Below are 27,851 nucleotides of genomic sequence, written 5' to 3'. Positions count from 1 at the left end.
ACAGTAAATATAAAGGTTTAATGGTCATAGCTATCAGCCCTAACAGGGCATCATCTGGGAATAGGATGTACAGTATGTCAGCTCCATATATGGAGATCTGGGTGATGATCCAGTCGTCTCCATATATGGAGCTGACATACTGTACACTGTACAGTATGTCAGCTCCATATATGGAGATCTGGGTGATGATCCAGTCGTCTCCATGTATGGATATCCAGGGTTTGATGTCAACAAACAGCTCAGCAGCTATTAGACATTGATGTGTTACTTACTCTCTGACGTACGGACAGGATCTGCCAGTTTCCACATATCAAAGATCTGTTATTCCCATGAGACCCCATCATGTGACATCAGTTTAGGCTAACTATCTTTCAAGTGGGGACTAATGATGTGTACAAACACAATGGAGAAATGTTACATCAATATACTTTATTTTTTCATTATTAACACTTCCTCTTTTTTTTCTTCTTTTAGGATTTTTAATAGGTTGGTTTTCAGATGTTATACAAGATCCTCATACTCAGTAATTTTGTAAAAACATTGGTGAGGCGTGTATAAAAAAGAGGGCACTACCCAACACAAGGTCAGTCCACACACTTCCTCAAACATATACATAAAAATGTATGCATCTGTCCCTATGCATTATTACACATACATATACATACACATTTATATATAAAATACACCCTAATGTTGATGGGAATTTGTTGAAATTGGTGGTTGTTAATGGGCTTTTCTTTTCAATCTAGCATTGTCGTTAAAACAGTGGATAAAAATGTAGAAAAGCAAAACTATGTTAGCCTGTGGCAGCCTTTCACAGAAAGACTCGAGGAAGGCAAAGCAAAGAGGTTTATTTATCACCTCTGCCAACCCCCAGAACACCGGCTCTACCACGCAACCCTGGATACAAATGGAGGAAATCCTTAAAAACAACCAGTACTTGCAATGTCCCAAAAAGCTTGTGTTCGCTTCCCTTGTGTCTTGACTGAGAATCGCAGAAGATTTCGCAGGCAAGGTGACTCAGATTTAATTGTGTAGAAGGGGGCAAGGAATTGAAGACTTTGGGTATTCAACCCATTACCCAAAGGCCACAAAGTTATTTCTTATCCTTGATATATTTTACATAAAAACTGAACTTCTCTGGCAACGTTTAACAATCACAAATGTCAGGACTTCAGCCCAAGACCTGAGCTTGGAACAGAAACTAATCCGATGAGTCAAGAGTCAAGGACATCAAAGGACAAGGAGGCAACGCATCCATTAGTGAAGCTGAGGGCCACAATAAGGGGGGAAAATAAATAATAAATCTAATATGAATAATATCCAACGTGGGTAAGTTATCAAATCACACAATCAGAATCAAGAAAATAAAATATACATTTGTCTGGATTATTTGCAGCAGAATACCTGTCCTACATTGCATTCAGCAAACCTAAAGTAGTTCCTCTTTTACATGGTTTCAGTGAGAGAAAAAAAAGAACACACGTCGCCATTTGATTGGGTAGGCCTTCCTCCTCGCCTCGCTTCTGATTGGAGAGAAGTTCTCTGCAGTCGCCCTTCATGACCAGCACAGCCAATGATGGTGTCTGACTGTAGTCCTTAATGACCAGCACAGCCAATGATGTGTGGGTTAGGGTTAGGGCGTGTCTGACTGTAGTCCCATTGAGTCAGAGACAGGGTTAGGGACCCCTAGGGGGTCCCTAACCCTAAACCATATTAACATTATGTGTCTGACTGTAGTCCCATTGAGTCCTTCAAACAAATCAACTGTCTGTTCAAAGCTCCTTTCGTTTTCCCTTTCTCGTATTGCCGTCCATAACGGTGAGAGAAATTAAAGGGGGGACTGTCGGGAGAGGTTTACACACGTTTATAACAAAGACACCATATCAGTCATCGTGGATGAAATCTGCAGGAAAACCCTCACATACAAAGGAAAAACAACAACCATAGTTCAGCCCCTGCAAGCTCAGCATAATTGTTGAACCCCCACAAAAAAAGTATTAACTTTATTTTTCTGTGTTTTAGAAACTGTCTTTGTAGTTTATCAGTGGCAGATTGTGCAGCTTCTTAGCTGCACTGGTTAATTATCTATACAACTGTACAGAGGAAATGAACAGCGGCGGTGAGAGAAACAAAGGACTTGATGTGTACAAGGAACAAGAGAAACAATGCTGATATCTGTGATCAGGTGGGGGGGGGGCGGGTGCAACATCATGCTCCCGAGTCCACGACTGGGGAATTGACGCCGGAGAGACGAAACGACAGTCAAAAATACACAAACGATGAAGTCGAAGCCGAGTGAGGAAAAGGAAGCTGTTAGAGACGAGGCTAGCTCCAGAGTCCGGCGTAGTTTCCATGCAGACCGGAGCAGAGCGGCCCGCCCGCTACAAACAGCTTGGTACCGGAGTCATCGTAACAGTGAGTGTACACCGCGTTGGGGAAGGAGTGGATGTCTGAGAAGTAACTCCTCCACGTCTCATCATGATTCTGAAGGGCAGGGGAGGATGGGAGGAAAGAGAGAAAGAAAAACACCAGGGTAAAAGATTAGATCAGGCTTTGGTGAATCACACACATTGTAATGAAAGCAACACAGATAATTAATGACTCTTGAGTTTTATAATTCTTGCGAGCAATGTTATTTTTGACAGCACATTTTGTCATAGTCTTTTGAATAAATTGTATTTTAGTTTTAGTCATAATTTAGTCACCTGAACAGTTTTAGTTTTAGTCTAATTTTAGTCGACTAAATATCATAACATGTATTGTGGCAGGCCTTGATGGCATCGTAATGACTGGTTGCGTGCTGAAAATAGCCGCTCTACAAGCTCACAACGAGAGCAACCAAACATAAAATGACTCTCTTCTCCACCAGTCCCTTCCTAAGGTTTTAGTCTAGTTTTTAATTTGTTGACAAAATTGTCAATATATTTAGTCGAAAAGTAGAAAAAAACCTAGTCGACAAACATTTTTTGTCAGAGTTTTAGTCGACATAATCAACACTGCTTGCGAGTCATTTGTACGCCCAGTGCGGTTTTCTCATTAATTGTTTCCAAGTGATACCAAGGAAGAAGTTCTACATACCAGCCAGCCCTTGCCTGTAGTGAGCTTGAGGATGCCCTCTCCTGGACGCTGCCTGTACCCGCCGGAGGGACTTAGCGGGTTCTCCAGGAATCTGTGGGCTCGGATGTCATAGAAGAGCAGGGAGCCTTGGCCGGTCCCTACCGTCACGATGTGTTCATAGAAGCTGACAGAGCGGATCCCTGGGAACACAACAACAGAGGTAAAGGTAATATAGACTGTGGCACAACATTTTAAACATTTGCCAAGATGAAATTGTCGGCCAGCAAATTGTTAAAAGTCAACCCAATAGAAAATCTTTCTTTGCCTTCTCCACAGAGCACCACAGTTGCAAATTGTTATTGCTTACTCGTGGACACTAGGTGTAGTCCCATGTGAATGAATAGATCCCAGCATATCGCCGTTTAACTCTTAACTGAGATGATGTTAGCATGTTGTAATGCTATAAGAACCCCATGTCATAGTCACGTGCTAAACCGACGCAATGGTCTGGCCTCCAAGTACTCTTGACAATAAGTACTGACATCACAGCACGTCTGGGTACCCTACTAGTCCACTATAAAGTTCAAGTTGTGGCAGGCGGTGTCTGTGGCGGGTGAGCAGACACACCCAAATAAGGACTGGCCATGCCAGACTTCAGCACAAATTGAAGCTAAAGTTTACTTGACAACAGCTTATTTGAACTCAACTACAAGCTTAGACCTCCACAAGAACAAGTGCTGTATTTACTTAAAAACCTGTAGTGTAGACCTAGGAGAAGGAGGAGACACTTTGGGTGGCAAAACTCACACTGGAAGTTGGATGAATAACATTGGAGTCTATGAGAGCCGGCTGGGCCAGCTCATGAACAAATAAATTATTCTGGAAGATTGCAACCGTTGTTATATAATCACTCCAGGAATATTAAAAGAAGACACATCACAGGTATTTTTACAATCGTCAATGTGCACGGTACATAATGTTATTGAGGCAGCTAAACAGCGGCAAGTATAGTTTCTGTCTCAGAGATATCACAAGATTATACAGTGTACACACCGAAAAGAAACACAGCAGAAAACGAGCTGGGATGAGCTGTCCCAGCCGGCTCTCATAGACTCCAATGTTATTCACCGAACTTCCGGTGCGAGTTTTGCCACCGAGAGTGTCATGGCGCATAGCCGGCGTGCCAAAAAATGCATCAGCGTCCTTTCCTTATCTGGAGCTTCCTTGGTGTAGACTATGTGCTCTGAACCCATCTTATCTGGAGCTTCCTTGGTGTAGACTATGTGCTCTGAACCCATCTTATCTGGAGCTTCCTTGGTGTAGACTATGTGCTCTGAACCCATCTTATCTGGAGCTTCCTTGGTGTAGACTATGTGCTCTGAACCCATCTTATCTGGAGCTTCCTTGGTGTAGACTATGTGCTCTGAACCCATCTTTGTCTGGAGCTTCCTTGGTGTAGACTATGTGCTCTGAACCCATCTTATCTGGAGCTTCCTTGGTGTAGACTATGTGCTCTGAACCCATCTTATCTGGAGCTTCCTTGGTGTAGACTATGTGCTCTGAACCCATCTTATCTGGAGCTTCCTTGGTGTAGACTATGTGCTCTGAACCCATCTTTATCTGGAGCTTCCTTGGTGTAGACTATGTGCTCTGAACCCATCTTATCTGGAGCTTCCTTGGTGTAGACTATGTGCTCTGAACCCATCTTATCTGGAGCTTCCTTGGTGTAGACTATGTGCTCTGAACCCATCTTATCTGGAGCTTCCTTGGTGTAGACTATGTGCTCTGAACCCATCTTATCTGGAGCTTCCTTGGTGTAGACTATGTGCTCTGAACCCATCTTAGTACTCATTTCCCATTTGTGTGAGATGAGGGAAAGCTGTTTTAATCTAAGAACTGTCATGTTTTGGGGGGCCAACACAATTAACAAGACAGGTACAAGTCTGGATCAGCCTGTCAGCTAACTGGTGACTTCATGTTAAATGCATTTAAAAGAGAAGAAAAGAAACAAGCAAAAAAACATGCAACAGTATATTTTGTCAGTTGTCACTGTCCACCATTTTCAAAAGGGACAGGGATCTCCAGGATATGAATTGTTTTGTCAACAAGCTCATGTGGGACTTGTAGACCTGCATCGGATTAAAACAAATATTTATGGGGTGCCCCGGGTGCTCCGCTGCATGCCCAGTCTGTGCACACACACACACACACACACACACACACTGCATGATGTGCACACACACACACTGCATGATGTGCACACACACACGCTGCATGATGTGCACACACACACACTGCATGATGCACACACACACACACACACACACGCTGCATGCCCAGTCTCGTAGCCAGCAGTTCAGGCTACATTTTGAGAAAACATGACTTTCTCTCTACTGTTTTAAATCAAACAACAGGATTGAGGTCTATCCATCTAAACCAATCAAAGAACAGGAATGAGGTCTATCCATCTAAACCAATCAAAGAACAGGATTGAGGTCTATCCATCTAAACCAATCAAACAACAGGAATGAGGTCTATCCATCTAAACCAATCAAACAACAGGAATGAGGTCTATCCATCTAAACCAATCAAACAACAGGAATGAAGGTATATCCATCTAAACCAATCAAACAACAGGAATGAAGGTCTATCCATCTAAACCAGTATTTAAAGTATAGTATCATGTGAACGACTGAATACCTGTAGAATACTCACCGCTCCCCCTCTCTCTGGAGTTGGGTTAGGGTTAGGGGTTAGGGGTTAGGGTTAGGGTTAGGGTTAGGGGTTAGGGTTAGTATAGTATCATGTGAACGACTGAATACCTGTAGAATACTCACCGCTCCCCCTCTCTCTGGAGTTGGGTTAGGGTTAGGGTTAGTATAGTATCATGTGTTGGGTTAGGGTTAGGGTTAGGGGTTAGGGTTAGGGTTAGTATAGTATCATGTGAACGACTGAATACCTGTAGAATACTCACCGCTCCCCCTCTCTCTGGAGTTGACCGACTTGATGTTTTGTGTGGGCTGCCGTGGATCGAGGAAGGAGACGTGGGCTTGAGATCCCACCGCGTAAACCGACCAGTCCTGTCCATAAGCCAGACACACGTTTTCTTTACAGTGAGGCAGCTTGGTGGACAGCAACTATGGACAAAACAAAGAATTGTAGATTAGTGCATATGAATAATGAGATGACACTTTTACTTGCATAATCTGGACACACAGGGAGGTTGACTGTTGAATTGCTGTGCTGCTGACATACCTTGCACAGGTTCAGCTCAGCCTTCCAGAGATGGAAATAGCCATCCAAAGAGACAGCACCAAGCTCCTGAGAAGGCACAAAATATGGGAAGCTTCCATTAATTCCACTAGTTGTTGACTGAGGACATTAATAGTTGAGCCATTTTCAGAAACGTATTATGAATGTACTGTATGTCAGTCTGTCCACAAATCTGTCCACCACTTGCTATGCATGCTGCTAGTCCAGGAGTTTTCAAAGTGGGTGACGGGTAGGCCTGGGGCGGTATGGACATTTTGTTACCGCGATTACCGTCTTCCCATTTACCGCCGGTACTGCGACCGCACCCCCGTATCTATTAATTAAGGTTCGGCGATAAGCCAAACTATTGCAATCATCTTCCCCAAAGTCGCCTCTCCACAGTGGAGAGGCGACACAGCCTGACTGCCCGAGTTATACTTCTCCGTACAGCACAGCGGGTCTGGCTTTCAAAGGAGCAGATCTACAAGCTCACAACACATCGCATCCGCGACGCGTTCTGAGCTTTTAGATCTGCACTGTCGGGTTACCATAGTAACGTAGGCTAGCTACTTGGGCTTTTCAGACACAAACAGCTGTGTGAACAAACCAGAAGAGGAAGGGTAGTCAGATTGTGTACAGTGATTCTGTAAACTCACGTCACGTCTCAACTCTCAAATCGCAGTGATTGAGTGCTGCTATATACAGGTTTTAGTTAAAAGACTTGTGTCGAGTGGATTACAGAGAAAGTTTATGCTGCTCCGTCATAGAGTTGTGCTCCGTACTCTATTGGTACACGGCCCAGAGCAGAGCGGCATGGATCGCATGCGGTCCTCATTTCTCCCCCGTTTTAAAACTCGCTTGTTTTCCAATAAAAAATAGACCTTTTTTTGTCTTTTTACCGCGGTAAGCACAATGACACCGCGGTAGACCTCGGTATACCGCGGTACGGCGGTACGGCGGTTTCCGCCTCCAACCCTAGTGGCGGGGCACCCTGGGGTGCCGTGACAGCAGTCCAGGGGTGCCGCGACATAAGTTGATAGAACGAATATTTGGAATTTATTTGGACAATTGAAAAAATATTTAGTATCATAGTACAAAGTTATTTTCAGTCAGTTCTATGGCTATTATCTCAACGTTTTCCTCGCAACAAAATCACTCAAATATCGTCACTGTCGGGCAGAAACCTTGTATCTCCAAGTTTCAAATGTGTACGTCTTTTGGTAAAGCAAAGCCCTGCTTCATCATACAAGACTGTCGCACAAAACTAGTGAAAACAGCCTATCTACAAGCACACAACGCCTCGCGATGCTGTTTTCACTAGTTTAGGTTTTGGGCATACTAGGTTTCTACCCGACAACGACGATATGCTATAAATATAAGGTGCTGGGAGTGAAAATTATAATGTAGGGGTGCCTCGGATTAAAAAAATATTTATGGGGTGCCCTGAGACAAAAAAGTTTGGGACCCCCTGCAGTAGTCTGTCATTTGACAGGAAACAGCAGCTAGAAGTTGACGCCTCAGCTAAAAGCTTACAAAGTCACACTGCAGCGCATTGTGAGCTTGCAGATCTGCCATTTTCGTTGCGCGACACTAATGTGCAACCAAGCAGAAATCAGGCGTGATGAAGCCTCACCTTATGGTTGTTGTTGAAGGCCAGAGCACGGACCTTACAGTTGTAAGGGTTGGTGTACTCACCTTATGGTTGTTGTTGAAGGCCAGAGCTCGGACCTTACAGTTGTAAGGGTTGGTGTACTCACCTTATGGTTGTTGTTGAAGGCCAGAGCTCGGACCTTACAGTTGTAAGGGTTGGTGTACTCACCTTATGGTTGTTGTTGAAGGCCAGAGCTCGGACCTTACAGTTATAAGGGTTGGTGTACTCCTTGGGGATGTCCTTGAGGGCCCGATGGGAGATGTGGGAGTAGCAGGGAACTCCCTCCTCACTCTGACTCTGCTCAGCCTTGCTCAGAACCTCCTCTGTCACCTCCCACAGACCCATGGAGCCGTCCCTGGACCCTGGATCACACAAGACACCAGGTTATTATCTAGGGGTCTTCAACAGGGGGTCCTCAGAGTTACAACAGGGGGTCCTCCAAATCTTTGTGTGATAGAAAGAAAATAATACAATTTCCTTTTTAGCCAGATTCTTAACCAGATTCGGAGAACTTTAGCCAAAAATAGCAGATCTACAAGCTCACAAGCTTGAGCTTGTAGATCGGCTATTTTCTGCAAAAAAGGTTTGGTGCAGAGGGGAGAAGGGCTGCGAGCTTGTATATCTGCTATTTTTCAATAGTTAAAGCATAAAATAATGATACATAAAATGTGTACCCGTTCTAAATGGGTTCATTACCTGACACGGCCATGCTGTCGCTGATCCATGCGATGGAGAAGATCCAGTCGTTGTGGCCTTCCTGAAAGAAGAGACAAGCCAGGTGTGAAACAGGAATACAATCTGGTCAAAACAAACACAGAAACATGAGTGGATAGAGAAGATTTACGTATGGAAGTCTGTGGGCTTCAGATATTCACTTTACATATTCATGTCTAGTTGCTTTAAGTACTGCCAGAACACTCATTATGACAGCCATTATTAGGGGGTTTCCTGCTGTGAATTATTTGTATTTATTTTCAAGAATGGACCTTTGGGAGCAAATAACAAGGTGTTTGTGTTAACTTATTTTACAGAATATTTTGGACAATTTGATCGAGAAAAAAATGCATATTATGCTTGAGTAATTTAAGCAATTTTGACAGACACAATATTTGCAGCCAGTCTCTTTTAGCCTTCAGTCCGAGATCAGCTGACCGGAAGTCATAGTAGGAGTCAGCAACAACTACTGGAGTTAAAATTAACTAATTCTGCATTTAAACCGATAAACTCAAACGACCACCTCACACCTGAAATCTACAAATATGTAGTTACAAATATTGTCAATAATTTCCTTCCCTCAACTATCACGCTTTAACTCTCCCACACGGACCCACAGATTAACTGCAGTTTAGTATCCATGACGATGCAATCATTACTGCTTGGTGTCAAGTTATATTTCATATTTTCCAGACACACGTGTGACATTATTACTATACGTTCACTCTACGGTTACACTCACAATTCCCTGGTTTTGCGTCAACTCACTTTCTAAAATATAAACCTAAATCCCACAGAAAAACTTCTGAATATTATTTTTCATCATGGCTCCTAGCATCACAATGTCTCTGGTTTAGCCTTGGACAGCAAAATCCAATTATTCTCCACTCAGCATTGCCTTCACTTGCTACAGAATTACCTTCCCCTCTGAATGATACTAGTTCAGTCAAATTAAATTATTGCCTTGATTCAAAACGCAATCTCCTCTGACAAAAACATATTTGCCGGTAACTAAACAATTCAACCCAAAATCCTTTTTGAGTGCAGAGAAATGCAGCAAACGTATACTTGCCCTTTCAGATAAGTCACCACAACAGATTAGTTATGAGCTGCTATTGAAACCTCAGGAAAAAGGACTCATCTCATCTCAGCAGATTTAAACTTACATCTCCAACACACATACAGGGTCCAGTGTAGATATAAACTTACATCTCCAACACACACAGAGTAGATATAAACTTACATCTCCAACACACACAGTGTAGATATAAACTAACATCTCCAACACACACAGTGTAGATATAAACTTACATCTCCAACACATACAGTGTAGATATAAACTTACATCTCCAACACACACAGTGTAGATATAAACTAACATCTCCAACACATACAGTGTAGATATAAACTTACATCTCCAACACAAACAGTGTAGATATAAACTAACATCTCCAACACACACAGTGTAGATATAAACTTACATCTCCAACACACACAGTGTAGATATAAACTTACATCTCCAACACACACAGTGTAGATATAAACTAACATCTCCAACACACACAGTGTAGATATAAACTTACATCTCCAACACACACAGTGTAGATATAAACTTACATCTCCAACACACACAGTGTAGATATAAACTTACATCTCCAACACACACAGTGTAGATATAAACTTACATCTCCAACACACACAGTGCAGATATAAACTTACATCTCCAACACACACAGTGTAGATATAAACTTACATCCCCAACACACACAGTGTAGATATAAACTTACATCTCCAACACACACAGTGTAGATATAAACTTACATCCCCAACACACACAGTGTAGATATAAACTTACGTCTCCGACACACACAGTGTAGATATAAACTTACGTCTCCGACACACACAGGGTCCAGTGTAGATATAAACTTACATCTCCAACACACACAGTGCAGATATAAACTTACATCTCCAACACACACAGTGTAGATATAAACTTACATCTCCAACACACACAGGGTCCAGTGTAGATATAAACTTACATCTCCAACACACACAGGGTCCAGTGTAGGCAGCCTGTAGACAGCCAGACTGTTGGGGTTGTCTCCTCCTGTGGCCAGCAGTGTTCTGGAGGGGTTGAGCTCGATGGCGTGGATCCCACATCCCTGCTGGTCCAGCCTGGAGCGCGTGCCCCCCGTGGTGAGGAAATGACCCCCTGCCATGGCGCCCACGTTCCCAGAGGCTCCACCGCGAGACTCTCTGTCCTTCAGCATGGGGATGCACGTTATGTCCCCCGACAGGACGTCTGCAAAGAACAGCTGCAGACACGGGAAGGGAAGACATTGGGTTAGAATAGATGACAGCCAGTTCAGTGTGTCACATCGTGATGTGTTGCGAGATTGTAGATCTAAGGGGGAAAAAAATGGTGGCTAAATCAGGGGTTTTCAGCAGGGGGTCCGGGACCCCTAGGGGGTCCTCAGAGTTACTACAGGGGGGTCCTCCAAATCTTTGTGTGATAGAAACTTTTTTCTCCTTTTTTATATTAACCACTTGAACCCCAACGTACATGTTCTGAGAACTTAAGCCAAAAATAGCAGATACAGATCTACAAGCTCACAACGCCTCGCAGGGCGAGGCATCGTGAGCCTGTAGATCGGCTATTTTCGTCTACAGAAGAAAATCTACCAACATGAAAAAATTGTGCATATTCAGTTGTACGTCTTGCCTGTGGTGTAAAGCTGTTTAGTTTTACCTGTACTGCTGAACTGTAACCCCCCTCCCTCTTTTCTTCTGCCGGAAGCAAAATGCCAAAGACCAGGTGTACTACACATGTAATACTATGTACTACACATGTAATACTATGTACTACACATGTAATACTATGCTATGACCAGGTGTACTACACATGTAATACTATGCTATGTGGCAATTATCATGTAATGTTCACAATTCACAGTTGATATACATGAGTCATATTACATTACTCCAAGGTTAAAATTAATAAAATGTATCCAACAGTTTCTGATACTTGTGACAGATGCAACATCTTGTGCCCAAGGATTGTTTCATTCTGGCAAAGCATTGTTGCTTGGTACAGCAGAGTAGACCATATTCATACTGAACCTGAAGCATTAAATGTCCTGTTTGGTTGCTCTGAGGTTCCCTTACCCTGTTTGGTTGCTCTGAGGTTCCCTTACCCTGTTTGGTTGCTCTGAGGTTCCCTTACCCTGTTTGGTTGCTCTGAGGTTCCCTTACCCTGTTTGGTTGCTCTGAGGTTCCCTTACCCTGCCGTACTCTGTTCAACTGACTCATGCTCGGTACAATAATAGCCAAAATAATGATTTTAACAGAGTGGAAGACTTCTGTCATGTTGCCATGCTTCACTAGATGGCTCAATGAGTTTGTATCATTAATACATTTGGAGAGGCTGCGTTGCAATAATCAGGACAGCCTAGCAATATTTCAATAAATCTAGGGTCATCACGGGTCATCTCGACTCTGTGACATGGGATGGGACAATACGTGATATTATCGTTTATTGTGATAAAAAACACTCATGATAATCGTATAGTGGAGGTTTAATTTATCGTCCTCCGTCATGCACTGGGATCAATTCACCTTTTATTTGCCGAGCTGCATATCCGGTACCACTTAAACCCTCTATAATTGGTAAAAGGAACTCATAATATACGTACTTGATACAGTCTTTTTCACTCTATCAAATGTCTTTTTTGGCAAGTGTTCCGCCCCAGGATAATGGATTTTGATTATCGCGATAATATCGTAAATGGTGATTTCTTTTGTCACAATAATTGTGATATGAAATGTCATATCGTCCCATCCCTGTGTGAGACTGATCCACTAAGTCCAACTTCTGTATGACGGGTCAAATTACGTGTATATATTTTAGTCTGGTGTTTGTTTGTCTTATGTATTGTTTGTAGTGTTTTCTATAAAAAACAATAAAAACTAATGCTAGTATAACGACCATACATAGATAGCATTTTTTAGGTTTTAGAAGTTTTTTACTGATTAGGCGCGTGGTCTACCTATGTTATTGTTTTTTCTAGATTGATATTCCTATGCATGTGTTATATTGTTGTTGATGTACTGACATATTATCTTGCTTATTATAGTGATGTGTATTACCTGCTTATTGTAAGTCACTTTGTATTAAAAGCGTCTGCTAAATGCCTAAACTGTAAACTGTAATATGTATAAAAAAAAGATTGAGTTCTGTTGGTTCTAAACGAGGGTTTGATACAGTATGTGGTTACGTCATTCTGCTCACCGTGTTGCATTTGGTCCCACAGACCACGTGGCGGTGGTTGAGCCACTGTGAGGCGAACACCTTGTTGAGCCTCCCCAGGGAGAACTCCCTCTCCTTGAGGATGCCGGGGAGGCGGCCTGCAGCGAAGCCTCGCAGGCTCTGCTGGAGGCACAACTCGTGCTGCTGCTGAGGCCGGAACTCGCGGCCGCGGAGGGCACAAACCACGGAGCGCCGGCTGCGCCACCACTGCTGGGCATGGAGGGACGACGAAGAGACGCGGCTCCGCTTGTGAGGCGCCGGACACCAGCCCAACTGAGGAGAGAAGAGAAAGAAAAAAAAGTATGAGGGGAAATCGAGGTCTTCTTTATCATTTTGGACAGGCAAAGTGCAGGACTTGAACAGGAGAACTCTTCAAAAGAAAAGGAATAAATCAAAACATGAGAACTCTTCAAAAGAAAAGGAATAAATCAAAACATTATCTGATACAAAATTGCAAAACATTAGATTTGTGCCATTACTGTAAGCTACAATTAGGGATCTACACGGCCTATATCCGATTAACTTCAACAGTAAATCAGACTATTCAAGTTGTTATCAAAGAAATCTGTTGATTAAAAACTCTTTCATTACCCCCCTCCGATAGTTGCAATCCTACTAAGAACCAATGGTTCTCATAATGCAGTTGCTCAATTGTGGTGATTAATTCTCACTGAGAATTCATTCCCATAGCACATCCAAACACTATGATCTATGATACCTTGAATAAACACACCCAATACAAATCTGTAAAGTCACATCATTTCCATCTTTTCGACCCACCCTCACCTTTCTGAGCCCTTTCCACGCTGTGTGAGCCAAGCCCCTCCCCCAGAGCCTGTCCTCCTAGTTCACTGACCCAGATTCTAGGAGGCAAATAGGTCAAAGGAGGATCACAGCTTACACACACACACCTTCCTTCACAGACCCTTCCTCGGGAAAGGACGATACAACCAGACCCAGACCCAGTGCACAGTCATTCACCTCATCTCAAGGAGGCCTCCGTTGCTGCATGACTGGGTAATGGACAGCCGCAAAACAATGTCCCTCAATCATCAATCTTACGTAGAAACCAGTGCAGATCCACCCTGGCCACAATAGGCCATGTAAATGGCATGAACCTACAGACACCCTGGCCACAATAGGCCATGTGAATGGCATGCACCTACAGACACCCGAAGTGGCGAAGTGCTGCGGTTAACGGAAGTCACGTCATGCCTTGCAGTCTTCCGGTGAAATTCTCCCGGTGGAAGTAGCACCGTTTCATGCCGTTTCAGCCTATGTTCGTAACCAGGCTTTTCTCTTTGCAGATGAGTAAGCCTGGCTACGTGAGGCTAGTTTAATACCACCAGGGTTAACCAGATGAGTAAGCCTGGCTACGCGAGGCTAGTTTAATACCACCAGGGTTAACCAGATGAGTAAGCCTGGCTACGCGAGGCTAGTTTAATACCACCAGGGTTAACCAGATGAGTAAGCCTGGCTACGCGAGGCTAGTTTAATACCACCAGGGTTAACCAGATGAGTAAGCCTGGCTACGCGAGGCTAGTTTAATACCACCAGGGTTAACCAGATGAGTAGGCTAGTTTAATACCACCAGGGTTAACCAGATGAGTAAGCGTAGGCTAGTTTAATACCACCAGGGTTAACCAGATGAGTAAGCCTGGCTACGCGAGGCTAGTTTAATACCACCAGGGTTAACCAGATGAGTAAGCCTGGCTACGCGAGGCTAGTTTAATACCACCAGGGTTAACCAGATGAGTAAGCCTGGCTACGCGAGGCTAGTTTAATACCACCAGGGTTAACCAGATGAGTAAGCCTGGCTACGCGAGGCTAGTTTAATACCACCAGGGTTAACCAGATGAGTAAGCCTGGCTACGCGAGGCTAGTTTAATACCACCAGGGTTAACCAGATGAGTAAGCCTGGCTACGCGAGGCTAGTTTAATACCACCAGGGTTAACCAGATGAGTAAGCCTGGCTACGCGAGGCTAGTTTAATACCACCAGGGTTAACCAGATGAGTAAGCCTGGCTACGCGAGGCTAGTTTAATACCACCAGGGTTAACCAGATGAGTAAGCCTGGCTACGCGAGGCTAGTTTAATACCACCAGGGTTAACCAGATGAGTAAGCCTGGCTACGCGAGGCTAGTTTAATACCACCAGGGTTAACCAGATGAGTAAGCCTGGCTACGCGAGGCTAGTTTAATACCACCAGGGTTAACCAGATGAGTAAGCCTGGCTACGCGAGGCTAGTTTAATACCACCAGGGTTAACCAGATGAGTAAGCCTGGCTACGCGAGGCTAGTTTAATACCACCAGGGTTAACCAGATGAGTAAGCCTGGCTACGCGAGGCTAGTGCAGATCCAACTGCAGAAATCATCTCACAACCGGTTTCACGGCACAATTAATGTAACGGATGCGTCTTGTCAATCAAAGGGTAAGAACGACCGGGTGCTTCTGCTTCCCCAAGGGTTACCAGGGATGCAATGAGAGGAGAAGCTAAAAGAATCACGCCAAAAACATTCATCGTGATTGGAATACTTATCGGATATTAATTTAACACATCACAGGGGAAATGTCCCTGCGATGGTTTGCTGACCATCATTGTACGGAAATGTTGCAGAGAAAGGCACTTGATAGCTGCCAACACTGCTGGCATCGTCTACTGAGGGTTGGCTGTGACATGCCGGACGTATCCCTGATCTCCTGCTGAGGTCTTGTTGGCCAGTGTCGTGTAGACTAGAGCACCTGCACTGGAACAGGTATGGTATGGTATGGTATGGTATGGTATGGTATGGTATGGCATTCCAGCATCGGGTTTCTCTCCATCACTGATGTTCCAAATTGTGGCATAACTCAAGGACATACCTTGGGAGGTGTCACTCTTTATGAAATGTGTGTCCACGATTAGTCTAGACTTTTAATTTCACGATTCAACATTCCATTTTTATTTAATTTTAATTATAAAAAAAGGGCTGTTTCTCAATAAATAACTTGCATTTGAATAAAAACGATTGTAACAAATGAGAATCTAGAATAACAAAAGGTTTAACATATTAATATAAACTAATTTAAAAAGGGTTTTATAGCCTAACAACAGTTAAATGGCTATGACTGGCTTCCAAAGTTTGGGCCTGGGGTAGACAACCCAACCTGGCGGAGACGTGCGCTCTGAGGAGGAGCAAACCTTCTAGTGAAGGAAATCAATTCTACATGTCTCAGCCCTTCAGTTAAATTACCCTTGTCTTCATCGCAGGCAACACACCTGTGTGTAAATGCGATCTGCAGATTCTGCTTGGCACTTTGTAACGTGGTTCTACGTAGAATTACGTATATTAAATATTTAAATTCAGTGTTCTCCACCACTGAATCGGTGAAAAGGCTGCCTTGCATGTCACCCGAATGCACTTGTTATTTCTCGAAAATCCTGTCAGAAGCCTGAGCAGAATGCACCGATAAACAACAAAACCTTGTGGCTTCCCATTGCAACATAATGAAATAACGCAAGGATCACGATACGGCTTGTCATTCAATTTCGATACACTATCAAACATCAACTTCTATTCATTTTTGGTATGTATCGAGTATCGTGACTCCAAGAAAAGATTGATATGGTCTTGATATGGTCTACCAGTTCTCTTATATGGCAGTGAATACTGGATCCTGAAGCCAACTCAGCAGAAGTCTCTAGACGGGTGCTACACCAGAATGTCTTGTGTAGTGCTCTACATCAGCAAGAGTACACACGTTGCCAACAAGAATCGGTATGTCTGTACCAAGGGTGAGCGATAAAATAGCAGCCAGGAGAATGAGACTAGCAGGACACTGCCAAAGACACCAGGAGAATGAGACTAGCAGCACACTGCCAAAGACACCAGGAGAATGAGACTAGCAGCACACTGCCAAAGACACCAGGAGAATGAGACTAGCAGCACACTGCCAAAGACACCAGGAGAATGAGACTAGCAGCACACTGCCAAAGACACCAGGAGAATGAGACTAGCAGCACACTGCCAAAGACACCAGGAGAATGAGACTAGCAGGACACTGCTAAAGACACCAGGAGAATGAGACTAGCAGCACACTGCCAAAGACACCAGGAGAATGAGACTAGCAGGACACTGCCAAAGACACCAGGAGAATGAGACTAGCAGCACACTGCCAAAGACACCAGGAGAATGAGACTAGCAGGACACTGCCAAAGACACCAGGAGAATGAGACTAGCAGGACACTGCTAAAGACACCAGGAGAATGAGACTAGCAGGACACTGCCAAAGACACCAGGAGAATGAGACTAGCAGGACACTGCCAAAGACACCAGGAGAATGAGACTAGCAGCACACTGCCAAAGACACCAGGAGAATGAGACTAGCAGGACACTGCCAAAGACACCAGGAGAATGAGACTAGCAGGACACTGCCAAAGACACCAGGAGAATGAGACTAGCAGGACACTGCCAAAGACACCAGGAGAATGAGACTAGCAGGACACTGCCAAAGACACCAGGAGAATGAGACTAGCAGGACACTGCCAAAGACACCAGGAGAATGAGACTAGCAGGACACTGCCAAAGACACCAGGAGAATGAGACTAGCAGGACACTGCCAAAGACACCAGGAGAATGAGACTAGCAGGACACTGCTAAAGACACCAGGAGAATGAGACTAGCAGGACACTGCTAAAGACACCAGGATAATGAGACTAGCAGCACACTGCCAAAGACACCAGGAGAATGAGACTAGCAGGACACTGCCAAAGACACCAGGAGAATGAGACTGAGCATGGGGGTTAGGGCGACGGTGGCGTCCCCGATACTCCAGCGACAGTTCAGATATCGTTGTATGTTGGGTGAAAATCTTGTATGTCCAAAACGTCATTTAAAAAAATATTTAAACAAGTGAAAACAGCCGATCTACAAGCACACAACGCCTCGCGGCGTTGTGTGCTTGTAGATCTGCTGTTTTCACTAGTTTTGTGCGACAGAGGTTTCTGCCTGACAGTAATGATATTTTAGTGATTATGTTGCGAGGAAAACGTTGAGACAATAGCCATTTTGGTTAGAACTGACGGAAAATAACTGTGTACTTCAAATTTTAAATGATACTAAATATTTTTTCCAAGCATCCAAATATTATCAAAAGATCTCGCGGCACCCCTGGACTGCCGTCGCAGCACCCCAGGGTGCTCCGTCACCCATCCCAACCTATAAGATTGCAAATATGTTACAGTGATTTTAATTGCTTTTAACATGGCTGCATCTGCTTAAATGCTGGTCAGATTTGCAGACGGTGCTGCACGGCACATCCACGCCAACTCACAAAATGTAAAGAATTACTATGAATTAGTGTTTTACTGCATGAAACGATGTATACACAAAACTGTCTCCCTTTGTCATTCCACCAATCCATGTGGCCATCCTTTCTTTCATTGTTATCTACTGATTGGATCATTTTCAGTCTGTGAAATGATCTAGTGAGTGACTGGTGTTGTCACATGGGAAGCATTCTAGAATCAATGTGATGTGTTCTTTATTATACCATGAAGTACGCAAAGCATTCTGGGTATAAAAACACAAACCCTTGATGCATGATGAAAAACGTAACTCTGATGGGTCTATCACCACACCACCAGTCATCTTGTGAAACCGCCAAAGCTTTTTGGGTAACAGCTGCACTCCTATCAACAACAGGCAAAGGTCAAATCCTTGGCCTATAATTGTTTGTCAGATCCCACAATGTAGCTATCTTTCTGTATTTCTGAACCGGCAGGAGTTCTTATACGTTGACAATGACATGGATGGGAAGAGAGAGATACTGTAATGCTGCACTCAGTGGGTTCTTGCAGGTGCAGTTATATCTCTATTTCTCCACTCCTAAAGGCAATCTGATGTGCTGTGCACCAGCTGTGAGTGAGACTCAAGGATAGTTTGAAAACATGACCAATGATGAAAAACTCCCATACTTGCTGGGGGAAGTAAAACAATGTGCAAACACAGCAGCAAGATTCGTGAGCTGCTGTGATACGAGAAGGATGTCAAATGGAACCCAACCACATTAAAAACCATTGTATATACAATATCCCTGCTCTGCCTGCATGTAACCTTGATGCATGAAAACGGTTACACTCTTTTCACTTGTACATATTTTGTTCTGATTGTATTGTATTGTGTACACTCCTGCTTTGGCAATGTAAACGTATGTTTTCTCATGCCAATAAAGCCCTTTGAATTGAATTGAAAGACTGTAGATGTTGTAGGGAAATGTTATGCATAATATCTCCACAAAGATGCTTTACATACATTGGGGGGGATTGAGAGCAGTTTGGATTGTTTAAGGATTGGAGGATGGGGGCTTCTCCGATAGTATTGGGCTCTGCATTCCACTATCGACAGGGTCGGGGCAGTAAAAGAGAAAGCCCTTTCTACGGTAGCAGGTACCGTACAGTACTTGGGGACCTCAAGAAGGTTGGTGACCTTGGTGTTACCAGACCTGAGCCACCTCTTCCAACATGATGGTGGATGAGGTAGGGGAGCCAGATGGTTCTGTGCCGGTAGAATTTTGAAGTGGATTCTGCGTTTGACCGGAAGCCAGTGAAGGAGGACTGGTGTAATATGGTCTCTGGGAACGGGTAACTGGTAGATCTAGTTTAAGGAAGGGGTACTGGTAGAGAGAACGGGTACTGGCAGAGCTTGTTTAGGCACAAAAACAATGTTATGTCTTCTGCCACAGCCACTCCATAACTTGTTGTAATGGTAATTCACAACTGATGATCAATCATGCTGTCCTAGACCAGAGAAATAAGTTAAACAACAGAAAACAAATCTTGAATAGAATGGTAGTGGCAATGCAATGGGCATCACCTCATAACTTAAGTCCATATATAGGCTGGGCTTCCTTAGATCAGTGTTTCTCAACCACTGTGCCTGGGGACCTTTGCTGTGCCCCTGAGAAGGGTCATGTGTGCCCCTTGAAACTGCTTGGAAGCCAGTATTGTATTTATCATTTTAAAAATGATTTAACTAGTGAAAACAGCCGATCTACAAGCACACAACGCCTTGCACCGCGAGGCGTTGTGTGCTTGTAGATCTGCTGTTTTCACTACTGTTGTGCGACAGCCTTGTATGATGAAGCAGGGCTTTGCTTTGCGAAGAAACGTACAAATCTGAAACTTGGAGATACAAGGTTTCTTCCCAACAGTGACTATAATACACACCCCAGGGGCGAAATTAGATCTTATTCTGCATTGGTTTTCAGATCAAAAGGGCCCTGTGCTGCCGTGAGGGGGCCCATAGATTAGGAGATTAGAGACCCCTGATATATTGGAAATGACAAAATACATATCGTCGTGGTCGGGTGTAAACCTCGTATCTCCGAGTTTCAAATGTGTACGTTCTTTCGCAAAGCAAAGCCCTGCTTCATCGTACAAGGCTGTCGCACAAAAATAGTGAAAACAGCAGATCTACGCGAGGCGTTGTGTGCTTGTAGATCGGCTGTTTTCACTAGTTTAAATCATTTTTAAAATGAAAAATGCAAAACGAACGGTTTTGGACATACAGGTTTTCACCCGACAACGACGATATCATAGCCTATGAATTTATAATACTGTCCCCAGTAGGGGGGCCCTTGGGTTTATTAAACCCATCAACACTATACAAATTACGCTTGTGACACACCCCCGTATTATGTTGGTGTGCCCATGGATTCTTGGGACATGAAAAGTGTGCCCATGCAGAAAAAAAGGTAGAGAAACACTGCCTTAGAAGCAGGACAAAAAAAATCAAATCAATCATGTATCAAATGTTGCTTTTGTACAACATTTATTCAACAGTGAGGAAATGACTAGAAAGTGGAAACACTAGAAAAGGCGCCGTGTTGCTTCCAGGTCAGCCGTCATCACCGTAGTTTGGCGTCAGAATCGAGGCCTCAAAATGCTGCTCAGTTCAACCACATTCAGAGGAAAACACTACACTTTAATAGCTTCCTTTCAGTTTGTACCAGAAGATACATTTATGTACTTCAAATCGTCCACGTTATTTTTGCCTCAACCAAAATATAGGCAGTTATCAGTGAGTCAAACCGCCGTTGGTTTAATCCAATACAAAACGTTTTTAACTGCCAAAACGATCGCATCGACCGACGACTAAAAGTGTACTTTTGGTAACAAGAAGTTACTCATTAAGAATCAGATCCATTTCGAAATAACGTGAAAACGGGGTGATTATTAACAACACGTCGGACTTTCGTAATGCTTCCGATTATTATTGCTACTTCACATTAGCCTCCATGCTAAGCTAAAAACCAGTGTGATCCAGCTGTCCGTGGGTCACCCACCCGACCAACGGTCCACTAACAACGGACTGTTTCTGCTCGGTTCCACCCGACCCGACCCGCAACACAATAACGTTGATGATGTCGTTTATTTATTATGTGACTTGAACACGATCTCATCCCATATTCCTCGGCTCATTTAGCCCACGTTAGCTTAGCTTAGCACCCTGCATGGATGGTGGTGTAACCTCCTCCTACCTGTTGTTGTTGCTCCTTGGTGGTGGTGTTCTCTCCTGCCTTCCTTTTCCTGCTAACTGTTTTCCTCGCCATGATGGAGCAGGTGGAGGAGGTGGAGGTGTGACGGTGGTGACACAACAACAGCAGCCGGTCTGCTCAGCCACATGGAGGACAACACGGTGACAACAACTATTAAACTACTAACTAACTAACCAGGAGCATAGAATAATAATAACGGTGCTAAACGGTTAGCTTAGCTTGGCCCTCCCTCCCTCCGGCCACACGGGAAGGAAAAGGGCGAATATAAAAGGTTAGCTTAAACGGCTAACGTCGTTAGCTTCTCCAAACAAGAAAAAAATAATAATACAAAGTTTATACTAAATGACAAACTGAACTAAAAAGAAAAAATATAATTTTATAATCTCTCTCTCGGTCTTTTTTCTATTTATTCTCGTCTCTTCTTGTTTCTCCTCCATTCGAGTCAAGTCAGCAGAGGTAAAAACATTGCTGGGCCGCCGCTCTGCTGCTGACCGCGCCGCGCAGACGCACTGATGACACACAGAATACATCAACAACAAGAAGGACGTGAACGTGTACGTAGTGGGGGGGGGGGGGGGACAAGGAGGCGTGCGCGTAACCCGCTCTGCCGGAAGTCAAGATTGACAACAAGGATTAGTCAGTGACGTCACAGCTGCAATGCGGAAGTGCAAAAAAAGTACATAAAAATAGGGCTGGTACTTTAACTGATTAATCGCGATTAATTAATTGCAGAAAATTAACGCGATTAAAAAAAATAACACATTTTAATCGCACTTAGTTTTTGCACCACAGAACCTTCAGTTTCGGGCATACCGATCATAACGATGCACCAACCAAGAAGAGACAACAAACGCAAAGGGAGAAGTAGCTGATCAGATCGCTTTGCTTGGCCCAGTGGATGCGAAATTTAGATTTAAAAAACTCACTCGTTGATTCACTCATACAACAAAATGTATTTCTCGGGTCAAATATTAATATGCGATTAAAATGCGATTGATTAATTACAAAGCCTCATCTATTTAAATGATAACATCAAACATTTGATTCACAATCTCAAATATTGTGGCATGGTCATGCTGGGCCTCCAGAAGGCATTTGACACCGTTGATCACTCTATTCTGATTGGATAAACTTAAAGCTATCGACACAGCAATGAGATGGATGCACTTTTACTTGGTGGAGAGGGAACAGATGGTGGAAATCAACCGAACCCCTGTCCCCCCCCCCTCCCAGTAAACTGTGGAGTCCCCCAAGGGAGTATACTAGGACCACTGTTGTTCTTAATATACGTAAACGACATGTCATCTGCTTGTGACATGTCATCTGCGGATGACTCGGCTCTCCTAGTCTCAGGCAGAGACATATTGCAGGTTGAAAAGGCCCTTTAACTGTGAACTAAACATGATCTGCACCTTTGCTCAACGACAACAGACTCTCAATTCACCAATTTTGAATTCACAATTCAAAATTATGTTGTGTCAGGGAACGCCCATATGAAATGTGTGTTGCCAGGGACCACCAGGGACCACCACACAAGATCTGTAAATGTTTCAAAAAGATTCACATTTTTGTTTTCTTCAAAATATTAAATCTTTTTGTGGGAAAATAGCCGTTAGGTTAAAATGGTTAATGTTGATGCAATTTTAAATAACTTGCTGGGGACCCCCTGCAACTCCCTCAAGGACCCCATTGGGATACCCGGACCCCACTTTGAGAACCACTGTTGTAGCCTCCTCATACCCATGACTTCACGTTTTTTCTGCTGACCGACAGACTCACTCAGTTGAATGTTTGTGGCTGTAGCTGCCACTGACAATGCCTGGTGGTAGAACTATGGTCCATCTGCATTGTTCTCTCCTTTTTTACAACTAAAGCTATTATATACCCATTGCTGCAGATGTGGGAAGAGTGTGTGAGAGCAAGTCAATTTTATTTTACAGGTCACGGAGAAAAAGATGAATCCATATATTTTAAGCATTTGAATGTCAGTTGACCGGTTGTTCCCTGCCTTGAGTTAATCATAAAAATAACATTTAAAAATACACCTGTGTGACGTTCAAGGCAAAACATCCAACCGAAAAAAAAGAAAAAATTTAGACAAACACTAGCCTGATTTCAGACTCTACGCTGGAGAAGCAGTCCACTCAGAGAGTGGGCGGGTCTATTGGCTGGAGCCAGGCAAGACAAACACTAGCATTGGGAAAAAATGATACGCCACATCGGCAACAGTCCGCCATTCCGAAACACCGCTATTCCGAAGCAGGGTTAGGGTTAGGTTTAGGGTTAGGGTTAGGGTTAGGGGTAGGGTTAGGGGTAGGGTTAGGGTTAGGGTTAGGGTAAGGGTTAGGGTTAGGGTTAGGGGTAGGGTTAGGGTTAGAAGTCAACGTTCGGAATAGCGGTGTTAGGTTAGAAGTCAACGTTCGGAATAGCGGTGTTTCGGAAAGGCGGGGTGTAACCCACATCACTGAAAAAGATGTGTTTAATCATGTGGAAGTTCCAAATGATTCACAACAAGGAAACTGAACATGTTGAAGTCACATTTAAGGAGCTGTGGGAACAACAGTCACTCCCTTTGTAACATAGCATTAATTAAGACAGCTAAAGGTTCCTTTCATTAGATGCCCATGTATGGACATGTTGAACAGAGGATGGGAGATACCGTACACAACATCCTGAGTGTAAAAAACACTCATTATTTGACGGTTTTGTACGACTTGTGGATTACATGGGAAAATGGATTGAAGGCATTCCAGTTAAATGGCCAGCACCTCAGATATGCTGCATTTCTCAGATGAATTTCACGGTGATTCTATTTATTTCAGAGGTGTCCAAGGGGAAGCAGCAAGGGGTGCGCTTTGTGCAATCACAGTTGCTGTATGAACAATTAAAAATAACAATATATCTTTAATGCGTGTATGGAATTGAGGTACATCCTATTAAATCTTTAACTATTTTTTTAGACCATTAGCCATTGATCGCAAGCCTATTGTTAAGCCAGGCCTCTGGGCTCATATAAAGAACTACATTTGGCATGCAAGCACAGGTCTCCCAAATACAGGACATACGTTTAAAAAGAAGAATCATGGATTCATGTTGAATGATTATGTTGATGTTTCTGACTCTAAACACAGTGGGATCAGACGATCAGTGCTTTGCTTCTGGACATTACATGTTTATGTTGCCATCCATGCACGTTCTGCACCAGCCGGAACAGAAAGGCTTCATTAGTTGAGCCTGCCGCTTTGCCAAGCTCTTGTAGAGGCTGTCTGTTGACCTTCTGTGTCATCAGAAGGTGCTGAAAACGATGCACTCACACAATATAGGAAATGATTACCCTTTCACCAGGTGGAGACAGATTGGCCATTCATTTGCAAATGCCTTTAGCTTAAAACATTTTCATGTCAAGGACCCCCAAATGTATATGTATTTGGCAGCAGGCCAGGAGTGACCCCATAGTAGAAGATTTATTCAATGAAATATTATAGGGCTTACATGTTTAAAGTGATCCTCATTTTTGCTGGGGACCCCCAGGAACCCCTCAAGCTCCCCTGGGGGTCTCGACACACCACTTTGAGAAGCAGTGTGATAGCATAGGGCAGGGTTCCCCAATAGGCGGCCCGCGGGGGGCTACTGTCTGGCCCCCACCAACCCCAGTAATAATGGTGGTATAAGAGCAGCAACAACACTACCATCGTTGTTGGGTGGAAACCTCGTAACCAGCAAAACGAACGGCTTTGGACATACAAGATTTTCAACCGGCAACGACGATATCTGAACTGTCGCTGGTCGCTGGAGTAGCGGGAACGCCACCGTCGCCCCCTGCAATGGTGAGGCCCTCGGCTTGGTACCCTGGACATGATTCAATGTTGAGGCCCTCGGCTTGGTACCCTAGACATGATTCAATGTTGAGGCCCTCGGCTTGGTACCCTAGACATGATTCAATGTTGAGGCCCTCGGCTTGGTACCCTAGACATAATTTGGCCCTTGGGGAAAACTAATTGGGGAACCCTGGCATAGGGTTTAGTAACTAAAAGCCTGTGCCAAGTCTGCCAACGACCTTGTCTCTGGTGGGAGTGGTACACTAACAACAACACCTTGTCTCTGGTGGGAGTGGTACACTAACAACCTTGTCTCTGGTGGGAGTGGTACACTAACAACCTTGTCTCTGGTGGGAGTGGTACACTAACACCTTGTCTCTGGTGGGAGTGGTACACTAACACCTTGTCTCTGGTGGGAGTGGTACACTAACAACCTTGTCTCTGGTGGGAGTGGTACACTAACAACCTTGTCTCTGGTGGGAGTGGTACACTAACACCTTGTCTCTGGTGGGAGTGGTACACTAACACCTTGTCTCTGGTGGGAGTGGTACACTAACAACCTTGTCTCTGGTGGGAGTGGTACACTAACAACCTTGTCTCTGGTGGGAGTGGTACACTAACACCTTGTCTCTGGTGGGAGTGGTACACTAACACCTTGTCTCTGGTGGGAGTGGTACACTAACAACCTTGTCTCTGGTGGGAGTGGTACACTAACACCTTGTCTCTGGTGGGAGTGGTACACTAACAACCTTGTCTCTGGTGGGAGTGGTACACTAACACCTTGTCTCTGGTGGGAGTGGTACACTAACAACCTTGTCTCTGGTGGGAGTGGTACACTAACACCTTGTCTCTGGTGGGAGTGGTACACTAACACCTTGTCTCTGGTGGGAGTGGTACACTAACACCTTGTCTCTGGTGGGAGTTGTACACTAACAACCTTGTCTCTGGTGGGAGTGGTACACTAACAACAACACCTTGTCTCTGGTGGGAGTGGTACACTAACAACAACACCTTGTCTCTGGTGGGAGTGGTACACTAACAACAACACCTTGTCTCTGGTGGGAGTGGTACACTAACAACAACACCTTGTCTCTGGTGGGAGTGGTACACTAACAACAACACCTTGTCTCTGGTGGGAGTGGTACACTAACAACAACACCTTGTCTCTGGTGGGAGTGGTACACTAACAACAACACCTTGTCTCTGGTGGGAGTGGTACACTAACAACAACACCTTGTCTCTGGTGGGAGTGGTACACTAACAACAACACCTTGTCTCTGGTGGGAGTGGTACACTAACAACAACACCTTGTCTCTGGTGGGAGTGGTACACTAACAACAACACCGTGTCTCTGGTGGGAGTGGTACACTAACACCTTGTCTCTGGTGGGAGTGGTACACTAACAACCTTGTCTCTGGTGGGAGTGGTACACTAACAACAACACCGTGTCTCTGGTGGGAGTGGTACACTAACACCTTGTCTCTGGTGGGAGTGGTACACTAACAACCTTGTCTCTGGTGGGAGTGGTACACTAACGACCTTGTCTCTGGTGGGAGACGGTACACTAACAACCTTGTCTCTGGTGGGAGACGGTACACTAACAACAACAACAATCGCGGATATGATATCTGCAAATAGTGCATGACACACATTTACAGCAGGGGTCTTCAACGTTTTCAGACCAAGGACCCCAGGCTTAGTTGAGAGAGAGATGAAGCAGGGACCCCTTAGTTGAGAGAGAGATGAAGCAGGGACCCCTTAGTTGAGAGAGAGATGAAGCAGGGACCCCTTAGTTGAGAGAGAGATGAAGCAGGGACCCCAGGCTTAGTTGAGAGAGAGATGAAGCAGGGACCCCAGGCTTAGTTGAGAGAGAGATGAAGCAGGGACCCCAGGCTTAGTTGAGAGAGAGATGAAGCAGGGACCCCTTAGTTGAGAGAGAGATGAAGCAGGGACCCCTTAGTTGAGAGAGAGATGAAGCAGGGACCCCAGGCTTAGTTGAGAGAGAGATGAAGCAGGGACCCCTTAGTTGAGAGAGAGATGAAGCAGGGACCCCAGGCTTAGTTGAGAGAGAGATGAAGCAGGGACCCCTTAGTTGAGAGAGAGATGAAGCAGGGACCCCTTAGTTGAGAGAGAGATGAAGCAGGGACCCCAGGCTTAGTTGAGAGAGAGATGAAGCAGGGACCCCTTAGTTGAGAGAGAGATGAAGCAGGGACCCCAGGCTTAGTTGAGAGAGAGATGAAGCAGGGACCCCTTAGTTGAGAGAGAGATGAAGCAGGGACCCCAGGCTTAGTTGAGAGAGAGATGAAGCAGGGACCCCCACAACCTTTTCATAGATTCCATATAGTTTCATTGTTTGACAGCACAATCATCAGTGTATTTTGGATTCATGTCAATTTGTGTTCTCAGATGTTTAACCACTTGAACCATCAATACTTAATAAAGTTGTTGACCTTTCACTCTGTACTTAGTCTGCTCTTTTTTCCCTCTACACAAACCTCTTTGCCAAAAATA

General features: G+C 44.3%; 1 protein-coding gene across 3 annotated transcripts; it reads right to left on the bottom strand.

Moving 5' to 3' along the window:
- Nucleotides 1-470: 470 nt before the first annotated feature.
- Nucleotides 471-22,020, bottom strand: dcaf12 (DDB1 and CUL4 associated factor 12). Of its 3 annotated transcripts, XM_080728785.1 has the most exons (10): nt 21,505-22,020; nt 12,966-13,256; nt 10,717-10,992; nt 8,660-8,720; nt 8,165-8,325; nt 7,946-7,978; nt 6,316-6,381; nt 6,020-6,197; nt 3,082-3,260; nt 471-2,487 (listed from the first exon to the last, which is right to left on the bottom strand). In XM_080728785.1, exons 1-10 carry the CDS (start codon nt 21,574-21,576, stop codon nt 2,329-2,331), a joined length of 1,476 nt encoding a protein of 491 aa, XP_080584911.1. In that variant the 5' UTR covers nt 21,577-22,020; the 3' UTR covers nt 471-2,328. The 3 variants fall into 3 exon arrangements, with proteins under 3 accessions (XP_080584911.1, XP_080584910.1, XP_080584912.1); XM_080728784.1 differs by lacking the exon at nt 7,946-7,978 and having other exon boundaries at nt 8,132-8,325; XM_080728786.1 differs by lacking the exon at nt 7,946-7,978 and having other exon boundaries at nt 6,035-6,197; nt 8,132-8,325.
- Nucleotides 22,021-27,851: the final 5,831 nt, after the last annotated feature.

Source organism: Nannobrachium achirus (assembly GCF_963921795.1).
Source record: "Nannobrachium achirus genome assembly, chromosome: 6".
Lineage (NCBI taxonomy): Eukaryota > Metazoa > Chordata > Actinopteri > Myctophiformes > Myctophidae > Nannobrachium > Nannobrachium achirus.
This window is presented reverse-complemented; position numbering and strand designations above follow the sequence as displayed.